The sequence below is a fragment of the Micrasema longulum genome, unplaced genomic scaffold, assembly GCF_059751315.1.
Source record: "Micrasema longulum isolate JH-2025_06_02 unplaced genomic scaffold, ASM5975131v1 h1tg000031l, whole genome shotgun sequence".
NCBI lineage: Eukaryota > Metazoa > Arthropoda > Insecta > Trichoptera > Brachycentridae > Micrasema > Micrasema longulum.
This window is the reverse complement of record NW_028277238.1, coordinates 618,070-640,263: the sequence shown is the minus strand read 5'-3', so window position 1 is coordinate 640,263 and position 22,194 is coordinate 618,070. Positions and strand designations below refer to the sequence as shown.

Genomic DNA, 22,194 nt, shown 5'->3' with positions numbered 1-22,194 from the left:
AAAAATTATGTAATGCAAATATGATTATTAATCGAGATTAATTGTGAATGAAGTTTACTATCGCCTTATAAAAATATGTTAAAAAGCAACGTAACCTCCCGTACATCCATTTACCAGCGCTGTCATGCGCGTACTGATCAGCGCGTACTTGCTACTGGATGGCTGGGTATCGATTTAAAGAACGATCGCGATAGAAGCAAATTCGAAATTCCGTTCCAGCGCCGTACTGAACGCGCAGTCCGGGCGCAGGCGCAGACTTCAATTCTTACTACGCAATGGAAGCAATCGAAACATATTAATACATTATTTTCCATGTAGTTTACATACGACGCGAACGCAACGCCGCGCCGCACCGCGCAGCGCAGCACAGATATGCGATTTTGGTATTTTGGCGCTGGAGTTTAATTATTATTTTGTGATAGAGTACCTAAGTTTAGTTTAAATTTGAAATGGCGTAATCTGCTGGTCTAAAAGTAATTATATTTTAGTTACGTTAACTTTTTAAGTATATTTTTTAACAGAAATACCTTTAAAAATAATCGTTTTTATCTAATTTATGATTTATTTTTTTAATTGCACGATTACAAAAAAACATTCGTTTTAAAATGGCAAAATCGTATGATTTTCTCATTTTGCGTGCGTTTTACCCAGACTACAGCCTTAAGGTCCGAGCTTTAATTTTCTTTAGTTGTATTTTATTTCAATGTGCCTGTTTATATTCTAAAGAAATGTATTTACCATTGTTAAATGGACTTAATACGCCCGTAAATAAATAAATATTATTAAAAAATAAATATCGTGGTAAGAATCGGGTTAAAATCTCGATTTGTGGTTCGAGATAAACTCTCTCTTAAATGATATTAATGGCGACAGGGTGCCTATAAATTGTACTACCTACCGCTCATGAACTGCGGGTAATGGAGTGGAAATGAGCTTAGTAAGAGAAAAACCCTGTTATTTAACCCAAGACAGCGCCAGCTAGGCAATTCCAACCCGAGACGGCTGGACTACTTCCAACCAGAGGCAGCCGGACGACACACTTCCAACCCGCGAAGGAGCCACTTCTTCCAAAAGTGAGTGGTGTTGTGCCTCAAAAGCGACAAAATAAATTAATACTGTTCACGTTCACGTTATCTTTATATTGCTAGCATATAGTCATGCGAGCTTATTGGTTTTACATTTACAGTGTGGTACGGTACCTATTCGATAAAAATATCTAATGTACGATGGTTTATGAACGCGCTTTAACACTACCCTTTTTTTACATCTAATTTATATTAATATCTTTACCTCAGAGGCCGACGGATGCAAATCCCAATTTCAAATGTTTAACAGAAGCCTAAAGAATCTTTTTTCCTCTTAGTGATTTTAAATAATTTGTAGCATTAATTTGTATTTTCAGCATTTTAATACAATGGCTCTTTCAATATTAGACTTACATTTCTTCAAAATCAATGGACATGATTATAAACTGGATACGAACGTCGAAATGCCATTTCATCAAATTCTGGATTTGCATCCGTCTGCCTCTAAAGTACTGATATTATATTTACATTTGAGATTTAAGAAATTCTGCTTACTCGAATCTCGACTTAAGCTTTAACTATATTATCTGCTTAATTTCTGTTCAAAATATTTAACGAAATCTCTCTAAACAGTACTGTCGATGTGTTCCTATAGCAAAGGTAAGCATTCAAGAAGCAAGCGGTGTTATCACTTCTGGCTTAATATGACACACTAGACATGTTTGCCTAGATCATGCTATTATCTTACCAGCTTTAATTTAAAATAATTTCTGAGTTTGCTTAGGTTAAGTTCAAAAGTTCAGTTTTAAATATTTTATGCTAATCCATAAGGGCTTTTGCTAACCTGTCAAAAATGAAATTCAGCCCTAGGGAAAATTGATAGTAAAATATGTATTCTTAAGTATGGTAAAAATTAAAGCATTAAATTTTACGGCAAAGTTTCTTGATGAAAAAAAATTATTTAAAAAAACGAACTACTTTGCATGACGTCACTACTTCTTACAAATCAACTAATAATAAGAGAGTTGTAATAGATTTCCAGTTTACGGTAAGTCAACTGACCAACCAGCAGAACTCATCGAGAAGAAATGGAAGAGAACTTGAGATGTCACACGCAAAGTAATTTCAAAAATACAAAACTTTAAAAAATTATAGCACTGATGGTGATGGCCTCCATAATGTAGTGGTTAAGGTGCTTGACCATACACAAATTAATAAATAATACGATACATAAATATTAGGAAAAAGAAATTGGGTCAGTTTCATAGTCTTTTAAAAAATAAAAAATAAATGAAAACCACTGAACTTCCTTAAATTGGCTGAAAAAGAGGTTATATTTTTTTAATTTTGTTTCAGCAAAAGGAGAAAACATTTTAGAGAGGGGAATATGGAAGTCTAGGCATTTACAGAGCATGTGACCTAATTGGTACACATATTATTTATATTTTTATGTATTGTATTACTTAGTATTTGTTTTTTATTATATTTTATACTATATTATTTATGTTTAAGTTACATATATTCTTGGAGAATATATATATATATACTTTATATTTGTATAATAACGATTCATTATATCTTACATTTGATTAGCTAGGCATTTATAGTTAAGTAGTTTTAGTTTTTTTTTGTTATTGTTATGTTAGTATTGAACTACTTATGCTTTAAAAGATAAAAAAAATCTCCACCCTAGAACATACGGAGCTATGTTAGATGGAGACTATTCTAACCAGAGAACGCTCCGTTTTAATTTTCTATGCACTAGTTTCATATAGATTCTCTGTTATTAAATATGTATCCTTAAATTATGCAATAAATTTATAAACAAATAATAACATTCGCCAACATTTGAATATACCCAAAGTAAAACGTAAGCCGAATTAATAATATGCGTATATTATTCAACTCGCAAGAAAACATTTTATACTGGTAAAAAAATATTGTTACTATGACTGAGAATCTTTTTTGAAGAACTGATAAAAAGGGGCAAAATACTTCATCAATAAAAAACGAAAGTTGAGTTTTCTCCTAGATAGAATAGTAATCTGTGTTTTGAGGTTTTGTTTGTTATTATTTATTAATTATAACGCCGAAATGCTGACACAACGCCGAATGCGATTATTAATAAAATATAACCAACGCAATTTATGTAAGCGTAAACAAATATTAAAATTGAATTAGTTACTTACGCTTTGTATATGATGTGTTTTGGTGTAATGGCGTCCAAACTCCCACAAGTCTACACCAAATTTTAGTGCCCAATTTTTCACTCTGAAACAAAAAAATATATGAATAACACTTTCGTGATACAGAAAGTTAAACAACTCCAAGATTAAAAAAAATTTGCTTGGAAAATAATCAAGGTAGCTTTATTTATTACACTCATTAAAGAAACAGTAAATAATGCTTATGTTTTTATAAACAACATGGAAATTCTAAAGAAAATGAAAATTCGTTGTGACCGTAAAACATCGAATGCCGTGCGAAAAATGTGACAATGACTTTCTTTTATATTGGATGTGGAAAAGGCTTTATATTTCGGGTTTGAAATATATGTATTTATATATATATTTTAAATTTTATTTCATTGGTGTGTACACGGTACAAATGTATTTTATAAAAATAAACATAAATACATTTGACATAACAGTGTTCTATTATAAAATAATACAAGAACAATATATCTTTTAATATTACACAGTTGTTTTATACATTGTACAATATAATAACTTTACGAATTTTATAGTTAACCTAATAAGGTAAAAAAAATAAATATTAAAAATAATAAAAATAAAGATAACGCGGTATATTTGAAATAGCAAAAATCATAAAGTATTGATTTGTTGGTATTATTGCAATATATATTAAATGCCCCAGTAGCTGAATCACAAATAATTATCGACGTCCTTAAAAACATGCTAAGCATTTGAGCGATCACAAGCAACAATAATGAACATTCTTAAGTTATCGCAGTCGTAAGTCAACGCATGTGTAATCTCGAAGTCAACGCTCGTGTCGGTTAGTTTTTTGTTTTCCTGGTAAATAAATACAGTTCACTGGCGAAAAATCGGCGTTTACTATAAAAAAATATATAATATATTGCATTTGCAAAATAGTAAGGACTATTTAATACAAAAAAGTGAAAATTAAATTACAATTACTATGGCGACTGCTTTTCTTGACATTTAGCTTGCCAACTGCCGGCTAAATGCAATAAATATCATGATAAATAATAAATATATAAGTAAAAATAGCAGTTTTTGAATATTTTCTATATTTACACCGGTGAAATTCAAATTGTTTTTTGTCATTTAATGTTAGGCGTTAACGGATGTTCCATTGTGATCGCGAATACGATAAACAACCATGGTGAAAAATTGTTATAGTTATTTGTGATTAAGCTACACGTATAATACAAACTGTATCGTGCTAAGAGCTTAGGAGTTCTCAACCGTTTTAAAAAAAAAATGTTTTTTTTTTTTTCTAAAAACCCTTTTTAAAAAATGAAGTAAAAAAACATGTTAAAAACGACAAAAAAAAACAAATTAAAATCTATAAAAATCAAATATCTAGTCATACGTTTATAAACAGGGTGTTCTTTAAACCCTGTCATATTCGAAACCACGATGATAAGTATGAGCAAGAAGACATATTAGCATATTAAAAAAATATTTAGAATGCAGAAAATTTAAAAAAAATATATTAAAAAAAACAAATGGTTGCTTACTTCTGCAGGGGAGAAGCGAGGGGGAGTGGCTATGTGGTTGACGGCGTATCAGACTCCCCCCTCGCCTCTCCTAGCTTCTCCTTTGCAGAAGTAAGCAACCATTTGTTTTTCTTTAAATTCTATTTTTGTAAATTTTATTCGTTCTAAAAATTGATTTCAATGCGTCAATATGTCTTCTTGCTCATACTGATCATCGTGGTTTCGGATGTGACAGGATTTAAAGAACACCTGTATATATTTAACGTGTAATTATTGATACATTTCTTTTTCTCTTTTTACATATTAAAATAAATACTTAAACAGCACTCAGAATCCTTAACTATTTCTTTAATAGAAAATTGTAACTTCATTTAGAAATTTCATGTAAAATTTTTCAATACAATTGAACTGGTTCCCCACATTGCGCAATCTTGGAATAGGTGAATTAAAAGCATAATTTGTTGCAGTAATGTCTATCTATGTATTTTTTATTAATATCCCTACAGAGATGAGGTAGAATTCTTTTTTCAAATTCAGGATTATGGATATTCGAGCGTTTACAGGGCTACAGGGCGTTTACATTGGCTGGGTTAAGTGGCCACTTTACGTATTACAACATTCCCCATTCCGCTTATTAGCGAATATCGACACAGGTAACATTTTTTTGATTTTTGTATATTTGTTATTAAATGAGAAACCATTCACAAGCGTGTTGGAGCGCCATCTATGTATAATCCTGAATTTGAAAAAAAAAATTCTACATCATCTCTGTAGGGATATTAATAAAAAATATATACCTACTCCCCCTTGGGAGAAATCCAGATTTGTGTATGTACAAAATACGCGTACCAAAAATAATGTTATATCTATGTAGTTAAACAACTCAAGTATTAAAGGATACACTTTTGTACTTATAGAGTAGACATAAAGTGTCAAAAAAAAATTTGAACCGCTTGCATGTAAAGTTGATGAAAATCAAATGCGTCCTTGTTCTGCGATCATAATGAAATAATTTATAACAGATTTTCGTTTTCAAATAAAAAGCAATATTTACGATCTTATGATTAAACCAAATATTTCAATTTTTGGGGTATTTTCAACAATCTGTAAATAACTGAAAAAATAGGAATCATTTATTTATATTTATTGCTGTACACACAGTGTTGTGTTGTTATAATATAATGATATTATTATCAAAATACGTAAACCTAACACAGCATCAATTACGTTGTGTTGTGTTGTGGTAGAACATGGTTTGAAACTCGGACCTCAGCAGCGTTGGGAGGATCATTACCGCGCTTCTTCTACAGGTAAAATCACTAAAATGTTTTTCCCAACGCTGGCTGATGCAGCAAACTTCCGTCATCATCACCAAAGTACTTTCGAAACGACTCAAATTTTTACCGGACACGGAGCTATGAGAAGTTATCTATATAGGTTTAAATTAAGGAATGATGACTATTGTCCATGCGATGATATTTCTTCACAGAGAATCGAACATCTGTTATTTCAGTGCCCATTTTTCAGTTTGCAACGCCATAATCTTGAAGCAGAATGCAGGAAAGATGGAATATCCTTAACAGATATCCACACTGTAGTTAAAAGTAGTTATCACGCGCCATTGTTCTTGAACTTTGCAACAATGGTGATTGGACTCATAAAGGTAATAAACCAAAATCAGTGATCGAACATCCCATTTCCAAGACAAACAAAAAACTTTTTTTTCCGAGTACCTTAGCCTTGTAAATGACACGTAAGGCTACTAAATACAGGGGTCTAAATATATTTAAAAAAAAATAAAAAACCTCGGACCTCTGATCCGTGAGTTCGCAACACTAACCACGCGACGTCAACCCCTTTCCTAATATTTAAATACAAGATTAATGTTTTTTAAATAAATAAACCTTGTTTTTTTATATGCGTGTATGGAGAGTATGTGATATATCAATAATATTTTTTAAATATATTATTAAATTATTTTTTTAAAGAAACATTAATGTATGGCAACTGCCATTCTAACTAGAAACTTATTACCAATAGTTTACTCTTTCGATATTTACGTCCGTAGGTATTTTTTATATGAAAGTATTCAAAAAATATTTCAATTTATAAAAGATCTTTGTTTTTGTTGAAAATTTATTGAAAAAAAAACAATGTCAGTATAAAGTTTTAAATGTTTTGTAAGTACATAGTTAATTATAACGTTTCAACCTCTCATATAAAGTGAAAACTCGTGTTTAGAGAGTGAGTTCGTTTTACATTTATTTTTATTTTTATATGTGTATGATATAGACATATTTTTTTTTTTACATTTTATGTTTACTATATGGAACAGAGTCCTTAAAATGAGTTATTATATTCTAAAATACACACAATTTTCCGTTGTATGGAATTCAGAATTTACACAGTAAATTAATCTTTTTTTTTTAATCGTTTCATTTTTCACCTAATATTTATTTATTTAACAATTGAATTATTTGTCCTAGTATTCAATAAGCTATCTTTATAAATGTGGTTAAATATTAACTAAAAAACAAATATTTACTTTCTTATAATCCAGGTACCCAAATATTTTAGGAGCCATTTTCAATGAGACCTAAGTAACTCACTATTAGAAATTAGGAATCAGTTTGTAGTAGAGTGGGGTTCGAACCTCGGGCCTCTGGTACGTGAATCTGCAGCACTAGCCACAGGACCACAACCCGGTTCAAATATAAAATTATTATCTGATACCAGTTGCAATAAGTCCCATTTAATCATCACAGTAATAATAAATTTATCTATTAAAAATGTTGTGATAATAAATCTTGGATATAATAATCAAATTAGGACGGTATTAGTGCGACAAATATTTTATGTTATTTAAACTGTTTACATAAACTGTAATGAAATTTTTATCTATTTCAAAGCACTCATAATACCGGAATGAATGCAGTTTGTAAGTAAAGTGTTTAATTTCGCCCCTCTAGAGTTTAATGTGCGCACTTTTGTACTAATTAAATCCCCCTCAAGGGGCTGCGCTGTCAATTAAAACAATTTCAAAAAGGTTTAATATTCAAGGTTTTGAAAAAGTGGGTCAGACAACACGCTGTGCCTGTAGGGAGGGCGGTGAGTGCACCCTCCTATATTCTAGATAAAATGAATTCACAAATTAGACATGATACACAAACCTCTCTTTGAACATTATTTTTTTGTGACATAAAAAACGTCTGGAAAGAAGTACAGTGTTTTTTTTATATATGTTTATTTGCTAATAGACTACCAAGCTATGCCAAAAAAATATTAAAAATATTATCAAATGAATATTAAAGTTTTGTAAATTTGAAATTACTCCGCCCCCGCTGTGACGTTACAGATTTGCGTCGTAGAGTTCTGCTGATTAGTGAGTTGACTTCGCAGAAACCGGAAGTCTATCAAAACACATTGGTTGGTTCGGAAAAACTTGTGACGTAGTTCAAAGTAGTTAATTTTTATACACGTTCGATAATCTTTGCAGTACAAATTAAAGCTCTAGTTTTTACCGCGTCTACGAAAACATTTTTTATATCAAATTTCCTAGAGCAATGAACTTCCCCATTAGATTATTAGCTAGAATAATACAACCAGAGCGAGCAATAATAATATTATAAATGGAAAGTGTGTTTGTTTGTGTTTCCTTCACGTCGCAAAGGAGCAACTGAATAACCTAATTTATAAATAATTTAATAGGGATAGCCGGAGAGCTAAGAAGTGACATAGGCTACTTTTCATCCTGAAAAAAATAACGCTCCCTCGCTAAAATTCTAAGTGGAAAAATTAATTAATATAAAAACAAAATAACGATGCAAGCCACTATTTGTCCCGAAAAAACGAATTATTCTGTTGGAAAAATTCTTATTTTTAAAAGACAAAACTAATTAATTAAACAATTTCTCCCTAATGCCACGCGAGCAAAGCTAATTTAATCATAAATATTCTATTGAAATCGGTGTTTTATAAAATATGCCAGTAATGCATTAACAATTCTTGATATTATTTTTTAATATTCTGAGCTTTGTTTTTTCAATGACCATTAAGTACTATTGTGATAAGCCATGTTATTTATTAATAGACATTTGAAAACGGCCAAGGCTTTGAACCGTCAGTAGGGTTGCAGTGAGTTACATCTTGGTGGAGGGTGTAATTTTATAAAATTCTGCAATAAACTAAAATAGGCAACTCTGCTGACTAGTCCGACTCCTTAGTGTCCATGTTGCGAACCCTGGGCAATGTGATCACACTCATAACGGTGTGATCACAGCAGATAACAAGAGGATGAAAGGCGAGTTTCTGGCGCCTCCAAATCAGAACGAACCAGCTAAGGGAAGGTAACTCTGACAAAAAAATCCAGAAGGCAGTGGGAAACCACTCTGGTCATAATTTCCCAGGAATCACTATGGCAAGTGCATCCAACAAGCAGTTGTCCTGGCTGGAGAGTAGCGCAGGACCGAGATGTTTTCGCTGCAGTGATCACCAATGTCGGGGGGACCTGACAAGGCACCGCAAGAAGAAGAAAGCTTAGGAATGGTCGACAGAATTAATTACATTTTTTATTTCATTAAAAGTATTTTTGTTTTTTCACCACAACAGGCCAGAAGGCCCAATTACAGTGGTGAATTACAATACAGAACAGGCAATACAGGCTTGAGAAAAATCACGATAAAATTTATTTTATGTTCTCACCGGGAATCAAACCCGGAGCGTTCCGTGCGTGAGTCAAGCATCTTACCATGGAGCCCACCTTAGTTTTAAATTAGCAAAAAATCGGAATATAAATAAGTTCTCGCTGTTTCCCTACAGATGGTGTTACTTTAGCCTTTTTAAATCGGGCAATACTACAGCCAACTTCATCGTAAAGCTACCATTAGGCTTGAAATGACAGTATACTTTATTCCGCTGAACAGTAAACAACATATTTGTTCATAGCGTCAAACATGTCGAATTTCGTGCCAAAAAAATGGTATTTGAGGGGAGTTTTACTGCATTACCCGTTTAAAAAAATGAGTAGCTGAAGCATATCGAATTATTGTAGAGATTTATAGTCACCATGCTCTGTCAAAACATCACCGAACATCAACATCATTATCACCTCTGCGCTGCGCCATGATCAGCCGGCTGTAGTGTATTATAAGTTATAAGCTCCTCAAATCTAACGAAACTATCACGGGAGATTGCTATCGACTACATTTGATGCGTTTGAGCCCGGTATTGAAAGAAAAACGGCCGTATACGAGGAGAGACACGACAAAGTAATTTTGCAGCATGACAACGCTTGGCCACATGTTGCAAGGCCAGTCAAAACATGCATGGAAACGTTCAAATGGGAAGCCTTATCCCACCCAACGTGTTTTCTGAACATTGCTTCTTCTGATTACCACCTTCATTTTTATGAATATGCCAAAAAATGGCTCGATTCGTGGATAACTTCAAAATATGTCGTTCTTTCGATATCGTATTCGTATACTGCCATAAAGATGAGAGAAATCGCCAGCGATTGACAATACTTTCAATGATGTGTTATTTAGTATTGATATGATATACCGGCTTCTCGTAGAGCTCTTCACCATTTACACAGTGTGAGATGAAGATGGATTGGCATGACATGAGATTATATGTTGATCGTGTTTATGAACATATTGTATACCTTTATTTTATTGCATAGTTTTATATTCTTTTTGTTTAGTTTCTTGCACTTATGTTTCGTCATACGACTGTTGTTATTGGCTTAGGCCGTATACGAGTAAATCTTTATATATACTTTAACAATTCTTCTGTACGTTTGTCACTGAACTCCTAAACGGATGGACCGATTTAGATGAATTTTTTTGTGTGTTTTAGTGGGTCCCTAGATGGTTTAGACTTTCTATTGAACCCGGTAGGTGGCTGGTGACATTGCCTATTTATTTTATTTTTCTTTGAGCAACAGCAAATCATACAATGACGAAACAAAAAGATTAAAAGGTCAAATTTAATGTCAAATGTCACTTAGTATATTATGGTTTATCCAAAATTCAAATATCGAAAAAACGTTTGCTAAATCAGCTAATATCAGGCAAGCCAACATAAGGGCAGGACAACGTCTGTCGGGTGCGCCAGTTATATATGAATGAATAACTTTAAAAATATATATAAAGCACTAATTTTCACGAAAGAGCAGCGAAAACTTATTCAAGTCCCCAATAAAATTCTCAACGTTTAGAATATAGTTCTGTGTGTGAATCAGACCTGTATCTTCATCCTCCCGGACATGGTATACACTATACACAACAAGGACATAAAAAACATGGATGGAGCATGAGAATCTTGGACAAGTAATTTTCAACTCGATGGCTACTCTCAGGTAAGAGTCCTAAAAAAGAAAATCGAGCGGAGAAAAGTCCGCCTACCATTCATTTACTATGTGATTCTTGAAAAGACTGACATAAAATATTTATTTTTAATTGTGGCACTAGAAGCGTAAGACTAATCACCTTACCTTTCCGTAACAGACGATCGAGATACGCTGCATTTTATTTAGCAATGCAGTTCCCTATGTGATACATCGGATCGGACCAGATTTTGATGATAAATTAATAAAATAAAATGATATACAAATCTTACCCGCATCAAAACAGGTTTCTTCTCATTAACTTCACTAAAAATAGCATACGGAAGAATTGAAGAAATATGGGTGTTCAAACATATGCAGAATGGTAAATGTAACACGAATGGTAAATGTAACACAACGTGTAAAGTGGCCACTTAAACCGGCCAATGACAGGTCATAAGCCCTGTAAATGCCTGGTTTTCCATATTTCCTTCTCTAAAATGTTACCCATCTGAATTGTAATAATTAATCTGGATAACTCCCTAGGCGGCAAAATTCAGCACTGTTTCGCAAACATCTGGAGAAACTCTAAATATTGTTTCATATTCCGGTAGCAAAAATTTGTCTGCTGGATTTTGATCTATGTATTTACAATTTGCCTGAATTTCAAAAATTTACATGCGTTTACATTTACAACTTTTGTTTGTCACAACTGTCACTATTATATTATAATATTCAATACATTCCTTACACCTATAAGCAACGTGTAACTCAATCACAGATGTTTATCGACGTCGATTAAAAGTCCCTAAGTAACTCGATCACGACGGAAGCGGATCGCGATAATAAACTCGCGCACGCGCATTGGAAAGATTTGTGATCCCATAATGTTAGTCCATTATATTTATTTGTATTTGTTTTTTCTTTTATTGCTTACTTTTTATTTTTATGTAATGTCTTTATCGTTATAACGCATTTTCGAAACGGACTCTGTAAAATTAATAAAATAAATAAGGCAGAGATTAGATTACGATATTTCAATATTCTTTCAATCGAGTCTTGTCAGACAGGGTGGCTGAAAAACCGGCAATTTCTCGGGGGCGCAGGGCGGAGAGGAGGCAGATGCCGGCGGTTGCAGTAATCGTGATTGATGGCGGGGTGCACGAGACACCCTGAACCAGAAATTATTTTAAGTGCGGGTGGTGTAGGCGTCCAAAATGATCGATATAAATTTGTATAAATTGTCTTCAATGTGCCGCTTTTTAAGTAAAAATGCTTTAATAGCATTTTGAGTGTCTTAATGTATCCACGAAATATTTTGTTATAATTTTCCAAACTCTTGTCTTCGAGATTGTTTAAGATAGTTGGTAAATTGGCAATTTTGAAGATTTATGTTTAGCTTATAAATTAATGTAAACAATCCAAGACAATTATTAAAATCTCTCTTAATAATTCTATTAAAATATTCTCAATATTCTTATTAAAATCTCCTTTGAAATAAGGCACATATGAAGGATAAAATGCTAGTCATTTGAATAATGCGAAAAACGTACAATTCAAATCAAAATTAATTTAATGTTAAAAAATACTTCAAATAATAAAAATAATCTCGATATTTTATTTGTTTTTATTTTCGTCTGTCAACCCGTCAATGTCTGGAATGCAGAAGGTAAAATGGGGGTGAAAGGAGTATAGACAACAATATTATATCGTACACGCGTCTTTTTATTTCTATCTATAGCATTACCAACATTAAAATAAATGCATAAGCCATGGAATCGTGTGAATAAATTTAAATATAAATTGCAAACTTACGAAACTATCGTTTTTGAGATTGTGAATATTGCAAATGAATTTTATGAATGAAATTATTGATTATTATAAACACTAAAAGAGTCTTTTAAAACTACTTCATAAGCACAGAATGCTAAATCCAATATTCTTTCCGAGTTGAAGTACTCTATTATATTTTGTTGACGGAGCTCGATGTCTCTAGATACGAATAAAATAAAATATTATTTCGTTGTTTTTTGCCATCAACGGAAAGTAGTGTTGCCTAAATATCTTCTTTTACTGTATTTTGACATTCTCAACAATATTTTGAGTTTATCGGAAGGTTTGTAGACAAGGACTGGACGTCATCTTCTAGGGAGTTAATTATTAATATGAATACATTAGAACTGAGATGGAGAAAATGTATCAAAATAAAATATCGGTCACTGGCTGGTTTTATAGGCCATTTTACACACTGCGTAATATTCACCTTTTCTTTTTTAATATTTCAATCTGCCCTAGAGGGTGAAATCTAGGCCTTGTCTACAAACATTTGGACATACTCAAAACGTTGGTGATTTAACCAACTGGGCCAAGAAGAAATGTAAATATTTTCAGGCCTAGCCTAATATGTAGGTGAAATAATTTAGTCAAATGAATCTCACCCACATCAATAAAGGTTTCGGCTCTTTAACTTTACGAAAAATAACAGGCGGAATAATTACGAATGTTCAAACTTAAAACAGCAAATGATAGGATCTCATTTATTTATTTATTTTTAGTTACACTGAGAACATTACAAAGTATCCAATTAATTATCAACACATCACAAAATATACATATCAGATTTATTAAATAGAAAAGAGAAAAAAATGTAAATTGTCATGTAAAATTGACACACATATTACAATTTGGAAATTGCCATCCTAAGAGTAATCCCACTGTCATGAAATATATAGACATCCGAGGCGATACAATTGAATAACACGATTGCTCTATCTAACGGCATAACCATTGGCAGGTTGGTTCTGCATCGTCGTAGTATCGAAGATATATATCAGGTAGAAATAGACCGAATTCATTCAGAATATCAGAATTATGTATGCGACCACCAATGAGTTGAAAAAAGTGAACACCCAAATTAATATTCCTTCTTCTCAACAATAATTGGTAGTCCAGCATTCCTAGTAAGAGGTCAGTCGGTAAGTATTTTATTTAGTTATTGTTTGATTTGCTGATATATTAGATTTGTTGATTAATTCATTTACGATTGTGATATATTTGAAAATATTAGCGAGTATGTATATTTAGGATTAACTATCGATTGCCATTTTAAATGGGATGCTCATGTAAAAAAAATGTGTAATAGACTTAGATCAATAGTTGGTAAAATATATATATTGAAATTTTATGTTCCTGATAGTATTTTAAGAATAATTTAGTTGTCACTTTCAGAATCAATTATAAGATACGCTTTAACCTCATGAGCTTTTTCTGGTAATACAAACATAAACCTTTTTCAGAACCTACAAAATTCAATTATTAAATTACTAATTGAAAAAAATTGTACTGTCAGCGACACGATATTCCAACATCCTTATTGTGTAAATCTATACATATTTTATCCGTTAGAGCTTTATTATGGTCCAAGCTGGTTTCTCAGCATGCGTCTCTATTCTCTATCTGAATATATAAATAAATCGGAGCATGTATATAATACTCGGTTCACTAGTGTAGATGGACTTGCTCTCCCTAAATTCAATAATAAATACGGGAAAAGAACACTAGATTACAAAATACCAAAAATGTATAATATGCTCCCATTAAATATAAAAAATCAAAAAAACTTATCTGGTTCAAGAGAAAAACGTCTGCTGAGAATCAAGCTTTTAGAAAGTGGTTTTTAATATTGAAATTTTTTTGTGTTTTTTTTTTTATTTGGACATTTTTTTATTTTTTTGAATTGCACGTTATGCAGTTCAGTAGGACTTTATAATTAATATGTTAATTTTTGTATGCTTTTAATAAATAAATAATTCAAATAAATAAATATCATTTTTTACTCGACGTTGTCGTCATAATATTAAATTACACATTTAACTTATATTTCATTTTATTTCTGTCTCAAATTGCGTTAAAAAAGTATATAAACCAAGATAGATTGCGCAATTACAAAATTATAAAACAAATTTGTTTCGAGTATTTTCCATTATTTAATTATTATAATAATTAAACAGTGGCAAATATTAATAATTGGAAAAAACGTAAATATTTTGAGTGATGACATTTAATATTAGTGTTGCCACGCATGAGGTTGGTGAAGTGTGGTAATATTTAAAAATATATAATAATTATCCCCGATCTATAAATTTTATTCGATGTTCCATTGGAATCGCTAAAACGATAAAGAATTACTGAGAAACTTTTATCGGATATAATCGACAATTGCGACCATTGTGATTGAGCACCAGGCTGCCCACACTAACGAATGCACTACGCTACCGATTTCCGCCGACCACGCGCTACGACCACTCTCAATCGTCGTTGGTTGCTCACGCGCCCACGACGTCGTAACAGAAATTCAATTTCATTTCCAGTATTTTATAATTATCCATCCCATCTGTATATTATTAAGTTACTGTAATACTCAAACAAAATTTTATTACATTTTAATTTCATATGTTAGTGAATATTTTCCTTCGAATTAATGTACAACCTTTACAATAAAACTCCTGGTAAGTCTACCTATCTATAATATTAATAGTCTTAAAATGATTGATTGAGTCTGTCATGTACGGGCCCATACACACGTATCGCGCAAATTTACTCGGTCCGGTAAAATTAGGGTGGGTGACACATATTTATTATTTTCCTTTTTGGTTTCATTTAATTAGTCTCTACTCACGGGTGAAAATTTTGCTGGAGATTAGTTGACCTCATGGTGTACTGATTCGTGTTTTTACCTGCCTATTGATAAATGAAATAATTTAAAAAATAATGTTTTATGATTTCAACCAATGCTTTTTCGTCGTTCTTGACAATGTTCATCACGTCAGCAGTAGCAGAAGACATACGTCGTTTGGAAAGGAATACACATGCGTCCTTAATTGTTTTTTAAAGCGCTGTCTCTCTCTTGCGTCCGATTGCTGTCTCTCTCGCTGTCATGTTAAACGTTTTTAGGTTAGTTACCGGTGAAAACACTTTAATGTATATAAATATTAATTTTACTTTATACCGTATCGATACAATATATCGAAGTTTATATTCCTCTGTGTTAATTTGTTTATGACGCAAAAAATGCTGAAATTAAGGTCTGTTTGCTTTATAAAATGGGTTGATTTCTGTTCAAACATGTTGAATTTTGTTCAAAAGAGCGGTTTGAAGTTGTAAAATAGTTTCAAATGTATCTCTCGAAGTAAAAACTAAATTAATTGCTGTTTTTTTTATTTGTAGGCTTTCAATAAGGATATTTAGGAAAAAAACGTTTAAAATATGGACTCTCTAAATTATTACTGGACTACCGGTATTTGAGAACTCGTTTTTTCAGTAGTGGTATAAGTACCGGAGGACTCCAACGTTTTAAGCATTAATATAATCTGAATATATGAACAAAATGACATTCATAATCATAACTCAATGTCTCAATGACAAAAAATGACAAAAAATGTCTTCTAGCGTTTCAGCTTTAAGGTAAATATATATATGCGTAATAAATATAACATTATTATGTTCCTGATAGTATTTAAACCACGGAGGCCGCCTATTGGCGGCCTCCGTGGTTTAGTTGTTAAGACGCTTGACTCATGAACGGAAGGTTTCGGGTTCAATTCCCGATGAAAATATAAAAATTCAAAATGTGATTTTTCTCAAGGCTGACTATTCTGTGCTACAATTTTCCACTGTTATTGGGCCTTCTGGCCTGTTGTGGTGAAATTAAATATAAAAAAAAACAGACAGGCAGGCTTGCTGAGAAAACAAAAAAAGCTAGTATTTGGTTTATTTATTTATGATCGGTAGATTTCACCGAAAGTCGGTAGATTTTGGGAGGATCGGGTTGGCACCCTACCGATAATTCGGTTTTTTATTGTACGTCGGACCACACTCCGGCTCATTATTTTATTTAGATTGCTCCTAACAGCAAAAAATAAATCGTGAGGCTCAAAAGGGTGAAATTTAACAGTACAGGAATATTTTTTATTTCCTTTTTTAATTACTATAAAAAAATACCATATTATCCTTTTAAAGAATATTTTATTTTTTCTTTCTTATGTTATACAAAAATATTATAGCTGTCCAATTACGTAATTATGCTTTATTTTTTTAATACTCTGTTTTATTATTATGTTTATTGTAAAAAAAAATATATTTATATAAATATATAAAAACTGAGGCCTGCAGGGCCGATAAAGCAAGGCCTGAAGGGACCGAATCTCCTAGCATGTATGTAGCATGGAACAGTCTGTTACATGCTAGTAAATATTCATTTAACATTCATCACACCCGCAGCATGAACGACACATTATAAAATTAAATCGGTCGACCCGTAACCGTCCATATACGAGTACACCATTTACATATTTACGAACAATTTAAAATTGTATTATAATAGCGTATTATCAAATATATTTCGTGAACTAAACTGACTAGTCATAGGTCAAATGAAACGGGGATTAATTTATAAATTGCTTGCGAAGCAATGGCTTTGTTTCCATATTCTAATTCTACTTGTTTCCACTAGAAAACATTTTGAATTTAATCCAATTACAGTCGTGTTTCCAAAATAATCTGGAGTTTTCGTAAATTAGTGTCGTCTGTGAAGTTAAGCCACTTAAAATTTTATTGAAATCTGCCAGATTCCGTCAAACTATTTCGTTAGAAAAGCATTTACGTAGAAGATTGATACAAAAGAGCTTGTGATACAAAATGTAAATCCATGTTTATTTTTAATACAGGTTGTGGAAAAAGTTCAAGACTAATATATCGTGGGTATACTGGCCAAAAACGTAAACTCGAAAATGTGCGGATTTGACTTAATGATTTATTTATTTATTAATTTACACGCCCTACGGGCTTTTACATATATTAGAAATACATTTGAGTGCAGCAGTGAAACATAAGAATGTACATTTAGTTAAAATTAAAGATAACTAATAGATACAATAATAAGTAAAAATAAGGAAATGTACCAACATGCGTACATGGGTACATAGAAAAATATTTAATAAACTTACATATAAAAACATACACACATACATACACACCCATATGCACCCATACACACACACACACATACATACATGCATGTACGTATATATATATATACAATACACATATATGTAAATACATATACATACACGTAAGTTTATACATTATTATAGAGATACACGAGAAAAAAAATAGTAAATAAAGAACAATATTAAGTAATTTTATACAAATTAATGTATAACCTTTTGAATACTTAACCTATATTGTTGATGCAGTTTTGTACAGTTTTTAACGCTCTACAAACTGGCAAAATACACACATACAGTCATATTAAATTTTATGTATCTGTAGTTTTAAAAATAAATTTAAGGTTATTCAAGCTAAAAGCTTTAAATAACTTAATATTTACGTAATATAAAATTAAGAAACGAAAAAATTAAAAACATGTTCATAAATGAGCACTTAACATCTTACTGTATTTAAATAAGATATAAAAGAGTAAAATTGGAACAAAACTTAAATTCTGAAAACAGGGATTTGAGAGTTAAAGTTTTTTTTGCCAGTATACCCACGATATATTCCATATTGTGCACTAATTAATTAATTCCATGAAATAATTTACAAAATAGTTGCGTAGATTTTCACGGTCACTTCTATCAATATACAAATATAACCTATTTTGGGTGATCCCGTGTAAGTTAGATTCGTTCCGACGTTTTGGCTACCGTTGCAGGATTGACTATGTGTTTTGTAGAAAATGTCGAGAACCATACTGAGTTTAATTTCAGCCCGTCGTCTTTTATGTTGGCTTCTTTTTTTAGAACTTTTTTCGATTTTTAAAAAATATTTTATTTAACTATTTTTTGTGAGATAGTTGAATAAATTTATAAATTTATTTGCACTCATAAGTTAATTTTCTTACTAGTATTTCCAAATTGTAATTATTAACCATATGTAGTACTGTTTCAAACTTTTTTTTACCTTTTTTGTGTATCGTATGGTATGCATTTTTTAAAGTTTTTTGATTTTAAAAATCCCCACCGAAACTTCGAAATTATACCACCCCCGACGTTACGAGTTCAAGTCGGTGAGTTTTTCTGACCTTAAAAAATAGAACCCCGTACCGCTAATTCGTATCCACTAAATGTCAAAATACGCAAAACGTCGATAAACATCACTACCCCGGAAACCGGAAATCCATCGCAACAACATAACAACGCTATAATTGATTGGTTATTGTAAACACGTCTTCACGTGAACTCGTGACGTTTCAAAGTAGTTAATGTTTATTAAAACCGTTTTTATGGTATTTTCCATACATTTCTGAGAAACTTCGCCGTGCAATTAAATGCTTTAATTTTTATTGCCTGTAAGAAAGCATTTTTATATCCAATTTCCCGTAGTACTGAACTTCCTCATTGAAGATATTTATATGCATGTGGAAATATTTTGACAAATATCTATAAATTGTATGCTTTTTAAGTATGTATCTTTGTTGAATTACCTTATAAAATAAAATCAAAAAAATAAAACAAAAAATAATGTCAGTTAAATAAATTTTTTTATCGTTTAGAAAATGTACATATTTTTTTTATTTACCCAAATATTTCAATTTTCGTGGCCATTTTCAACGAGTTGCAAATAACTCACTACTAGAAAATGGAAATCAAGTTGGGGTAGAGTGGGGTTTGAACCTCGGACCTCTGGCAAATGTTCAAAGAATCACTACTGTGCCGATAGTATGTCACTAGTAAAATAACACACACCACCCCCCCTCGCGTCTCCCTGGCTCTTCAGCCGCCCCTCCCTCACACATGCCCTCTCCCACCCCTCATTAGCCCCATGTTAGTATTACGGCGCCGATGACACAATTTCAAAAAATATGATTCCGCGCTCCGCCGCCATAATGTTTCTCCGGACTTACATATTCCTCGGAAGTTTTCAAGGAGAAGCATGTTCCTCCGGCGGCCAGGGTGGGGGAGGGAGGGGGAGGTCGCGCCTAGATCAATACCTTCCCTTCACCCCTCCCTCGCCGCCCGCACGCCCCCAGACCAGCGCTGTGACATAATGCCTCGATTTTTTGCGCCCCCAGAATTAATGTGCCCTGCTCCCCCCGCCCGCAATAAAGAAAGAAAAAAATATATTAACGGTTAGATTAATATTTTAAGAGCGGGATTTGAGCGGCCAAATTACTCAGGTAGGGTAAATTTCAATCAGCAGTTAAAATGTAATAGATATAGGACTGTGAAGTGATGTGAAAGGGTGAAGTATTTTAAGGGAGCGCGTTATTTTATATTTAAATGACTATATATTTAAAATATTAATAAATATTATAAAAATGCAATGAGTGTTTTCTTTTTAAAAATGAAAACATAATTTAGCAGATATAAATATATAGTGGTCATCCAAAAAAATGTGAATATTTACAAATATTTTTTTATCATGAATTAAGGAGTCTAATCAATGCTCCTGTAAGCATTTTAAATAGTAAAAAATCATGTATACGTCACATGATGAGTAAACTCAAAATAGCTGCAAAGACTGCAGTTTTAATTTTATTTATTTAAAAATACAAAAGCTAAGTACTTTGGCGGACTTATTGCTAATAGCAATATCTTCCAGCAAAACAAAAAACATACTGGTCAAAAGATGAGTTGGTAAATTTGTAAAAACGAAAATATATATCAAAAGATTAATTAAAAATAACAGCTGTTTTTCAATAGGGAGATAAAACTTGCACGTATTAACGTTTAAAAGTACATAATGTTAAACATATCAAAGGATGAGGAATGTGGAATCTGATGAGTTTAGAAGAAGAGAAAAAGAGGAACCAAGTAAAGAAAAGGGATTAAAATATATATTTTAACCATCACTACCTTTCCGCACATAATGGTGCATAGGGCACTGCATTGGCACACCAATCGCAGTGCATCTTGATCATTTTTATTACATAATCGTAAAATATTTCATAGTCTAGGGACTATGAAATATGGTAGGCAAATGTGATGACCATTACGCACGTTTAGGATTCTAAGGATATTTAGTAATGTTTCAGGCGTTTCTTGAAGGTGGCTTGAAAAGGTGCATTTTGTATATAAAGAGGTAGTTTATTCCGAAGTCTAGCATCTTAAACAGAAAAGGAATTGCTAAAAAATGATGTGCTACTCGTATGTCGAGGAATGGAAATTTTTACATCTACTATCTCTCTCTTCAATCAGTGTCTCATGTCTGAAGACGGCGATCACGCCTGGCTTTAGGCATGGCTCATCTGTGGACAGTCTCCCTCCACCTGGAACAGTCTTGTGCTGTTCTGTAGGCATTTGTCAGTGATCATTCCGATAATTCAGTGACCAAGCCGCTTCGTCTTGTCGGTTAACGTCCACGCGATCTCGTCTCTTCGACACTTCCCAGGAGGATAGTTTTCTCCAAACTCTCAGAGTTCCCCCTGGAAATATGTCCAAAGAACTGCAGGATTTTTGTCTCGCACATGGATGTCTTTCTCTTATATCTTGTTTCTTGGAGAATAGTTATATTTGTAAGTCTGGCTGTCCATGGGATATCTGCAGCATTAGCCGCAAACACCACATCTTGTAAGCATCGATTTTTTTTCAGATTTTCTCAGTGTTCAACACTCCACACTGTACATAAGAACATCTAAAAAAACAAGGCCTTCATCAGATTCTTTTTGGCGTTGATGGTTATATTACGATTCTTCTAAATCTTCACCAGCCGACTCTAAGTACTTTTGGCAATACTAACACGTCGCCGTATTTCACCTTCACACCCGCCACCATCGCTGATGATAGAACCTCGATAAATTAAATTGTTGGCACTTTCTAAGTTATGCAACAAAGATAATGGAATAATCTACGATAACTGATCGCTATTCAACAATTTAATTTGACAATTGGGTCTTTTAATATTTTTTTTAAATATTTTTGTTTTTGAATAAGCAAAAAATTACGATGATAACGGTACTAATATTTTTTGTGCAGCCCCGGATAATTTTCTAGAAAGGTTTAAAATATGCATATTTTGAATTACCCGAAAACGTTACGTTTCGCGCTCTGTAGGACAAGCGGCAGGTAAGACGTTTTACCGCCAAACTTGTGCGCAATTTTTATTAAAAACGCAGTCGGCAGTAATAACGCGTGACGTCA

At 32.4% G+C, this 22,194-nt stretch overlaps 1 protein-coding gene across 1 annotated transcript in view; it reads right to left on the bottom strand.

Annotated features, from left to right (window-relative positions):
• Positions 1-22,194, bottom strand: part of stol (voltage-dependent calcium channel subunit stolid) — a 190,988-nt gene that overhangs the window by 145,366 nt on the left and 23,428 nt on the right. The window contains exon 2 of the mRNA XM_088224350.1: positions 3,215-3,296. Within this exon, the coding sequence (XP_088080476.1) occupies positions 3,215-3,296 (82 nt within the window). The remainder of the gene's footprint in view (positions 1-3,214; positions 3,297-22,194) is intronic.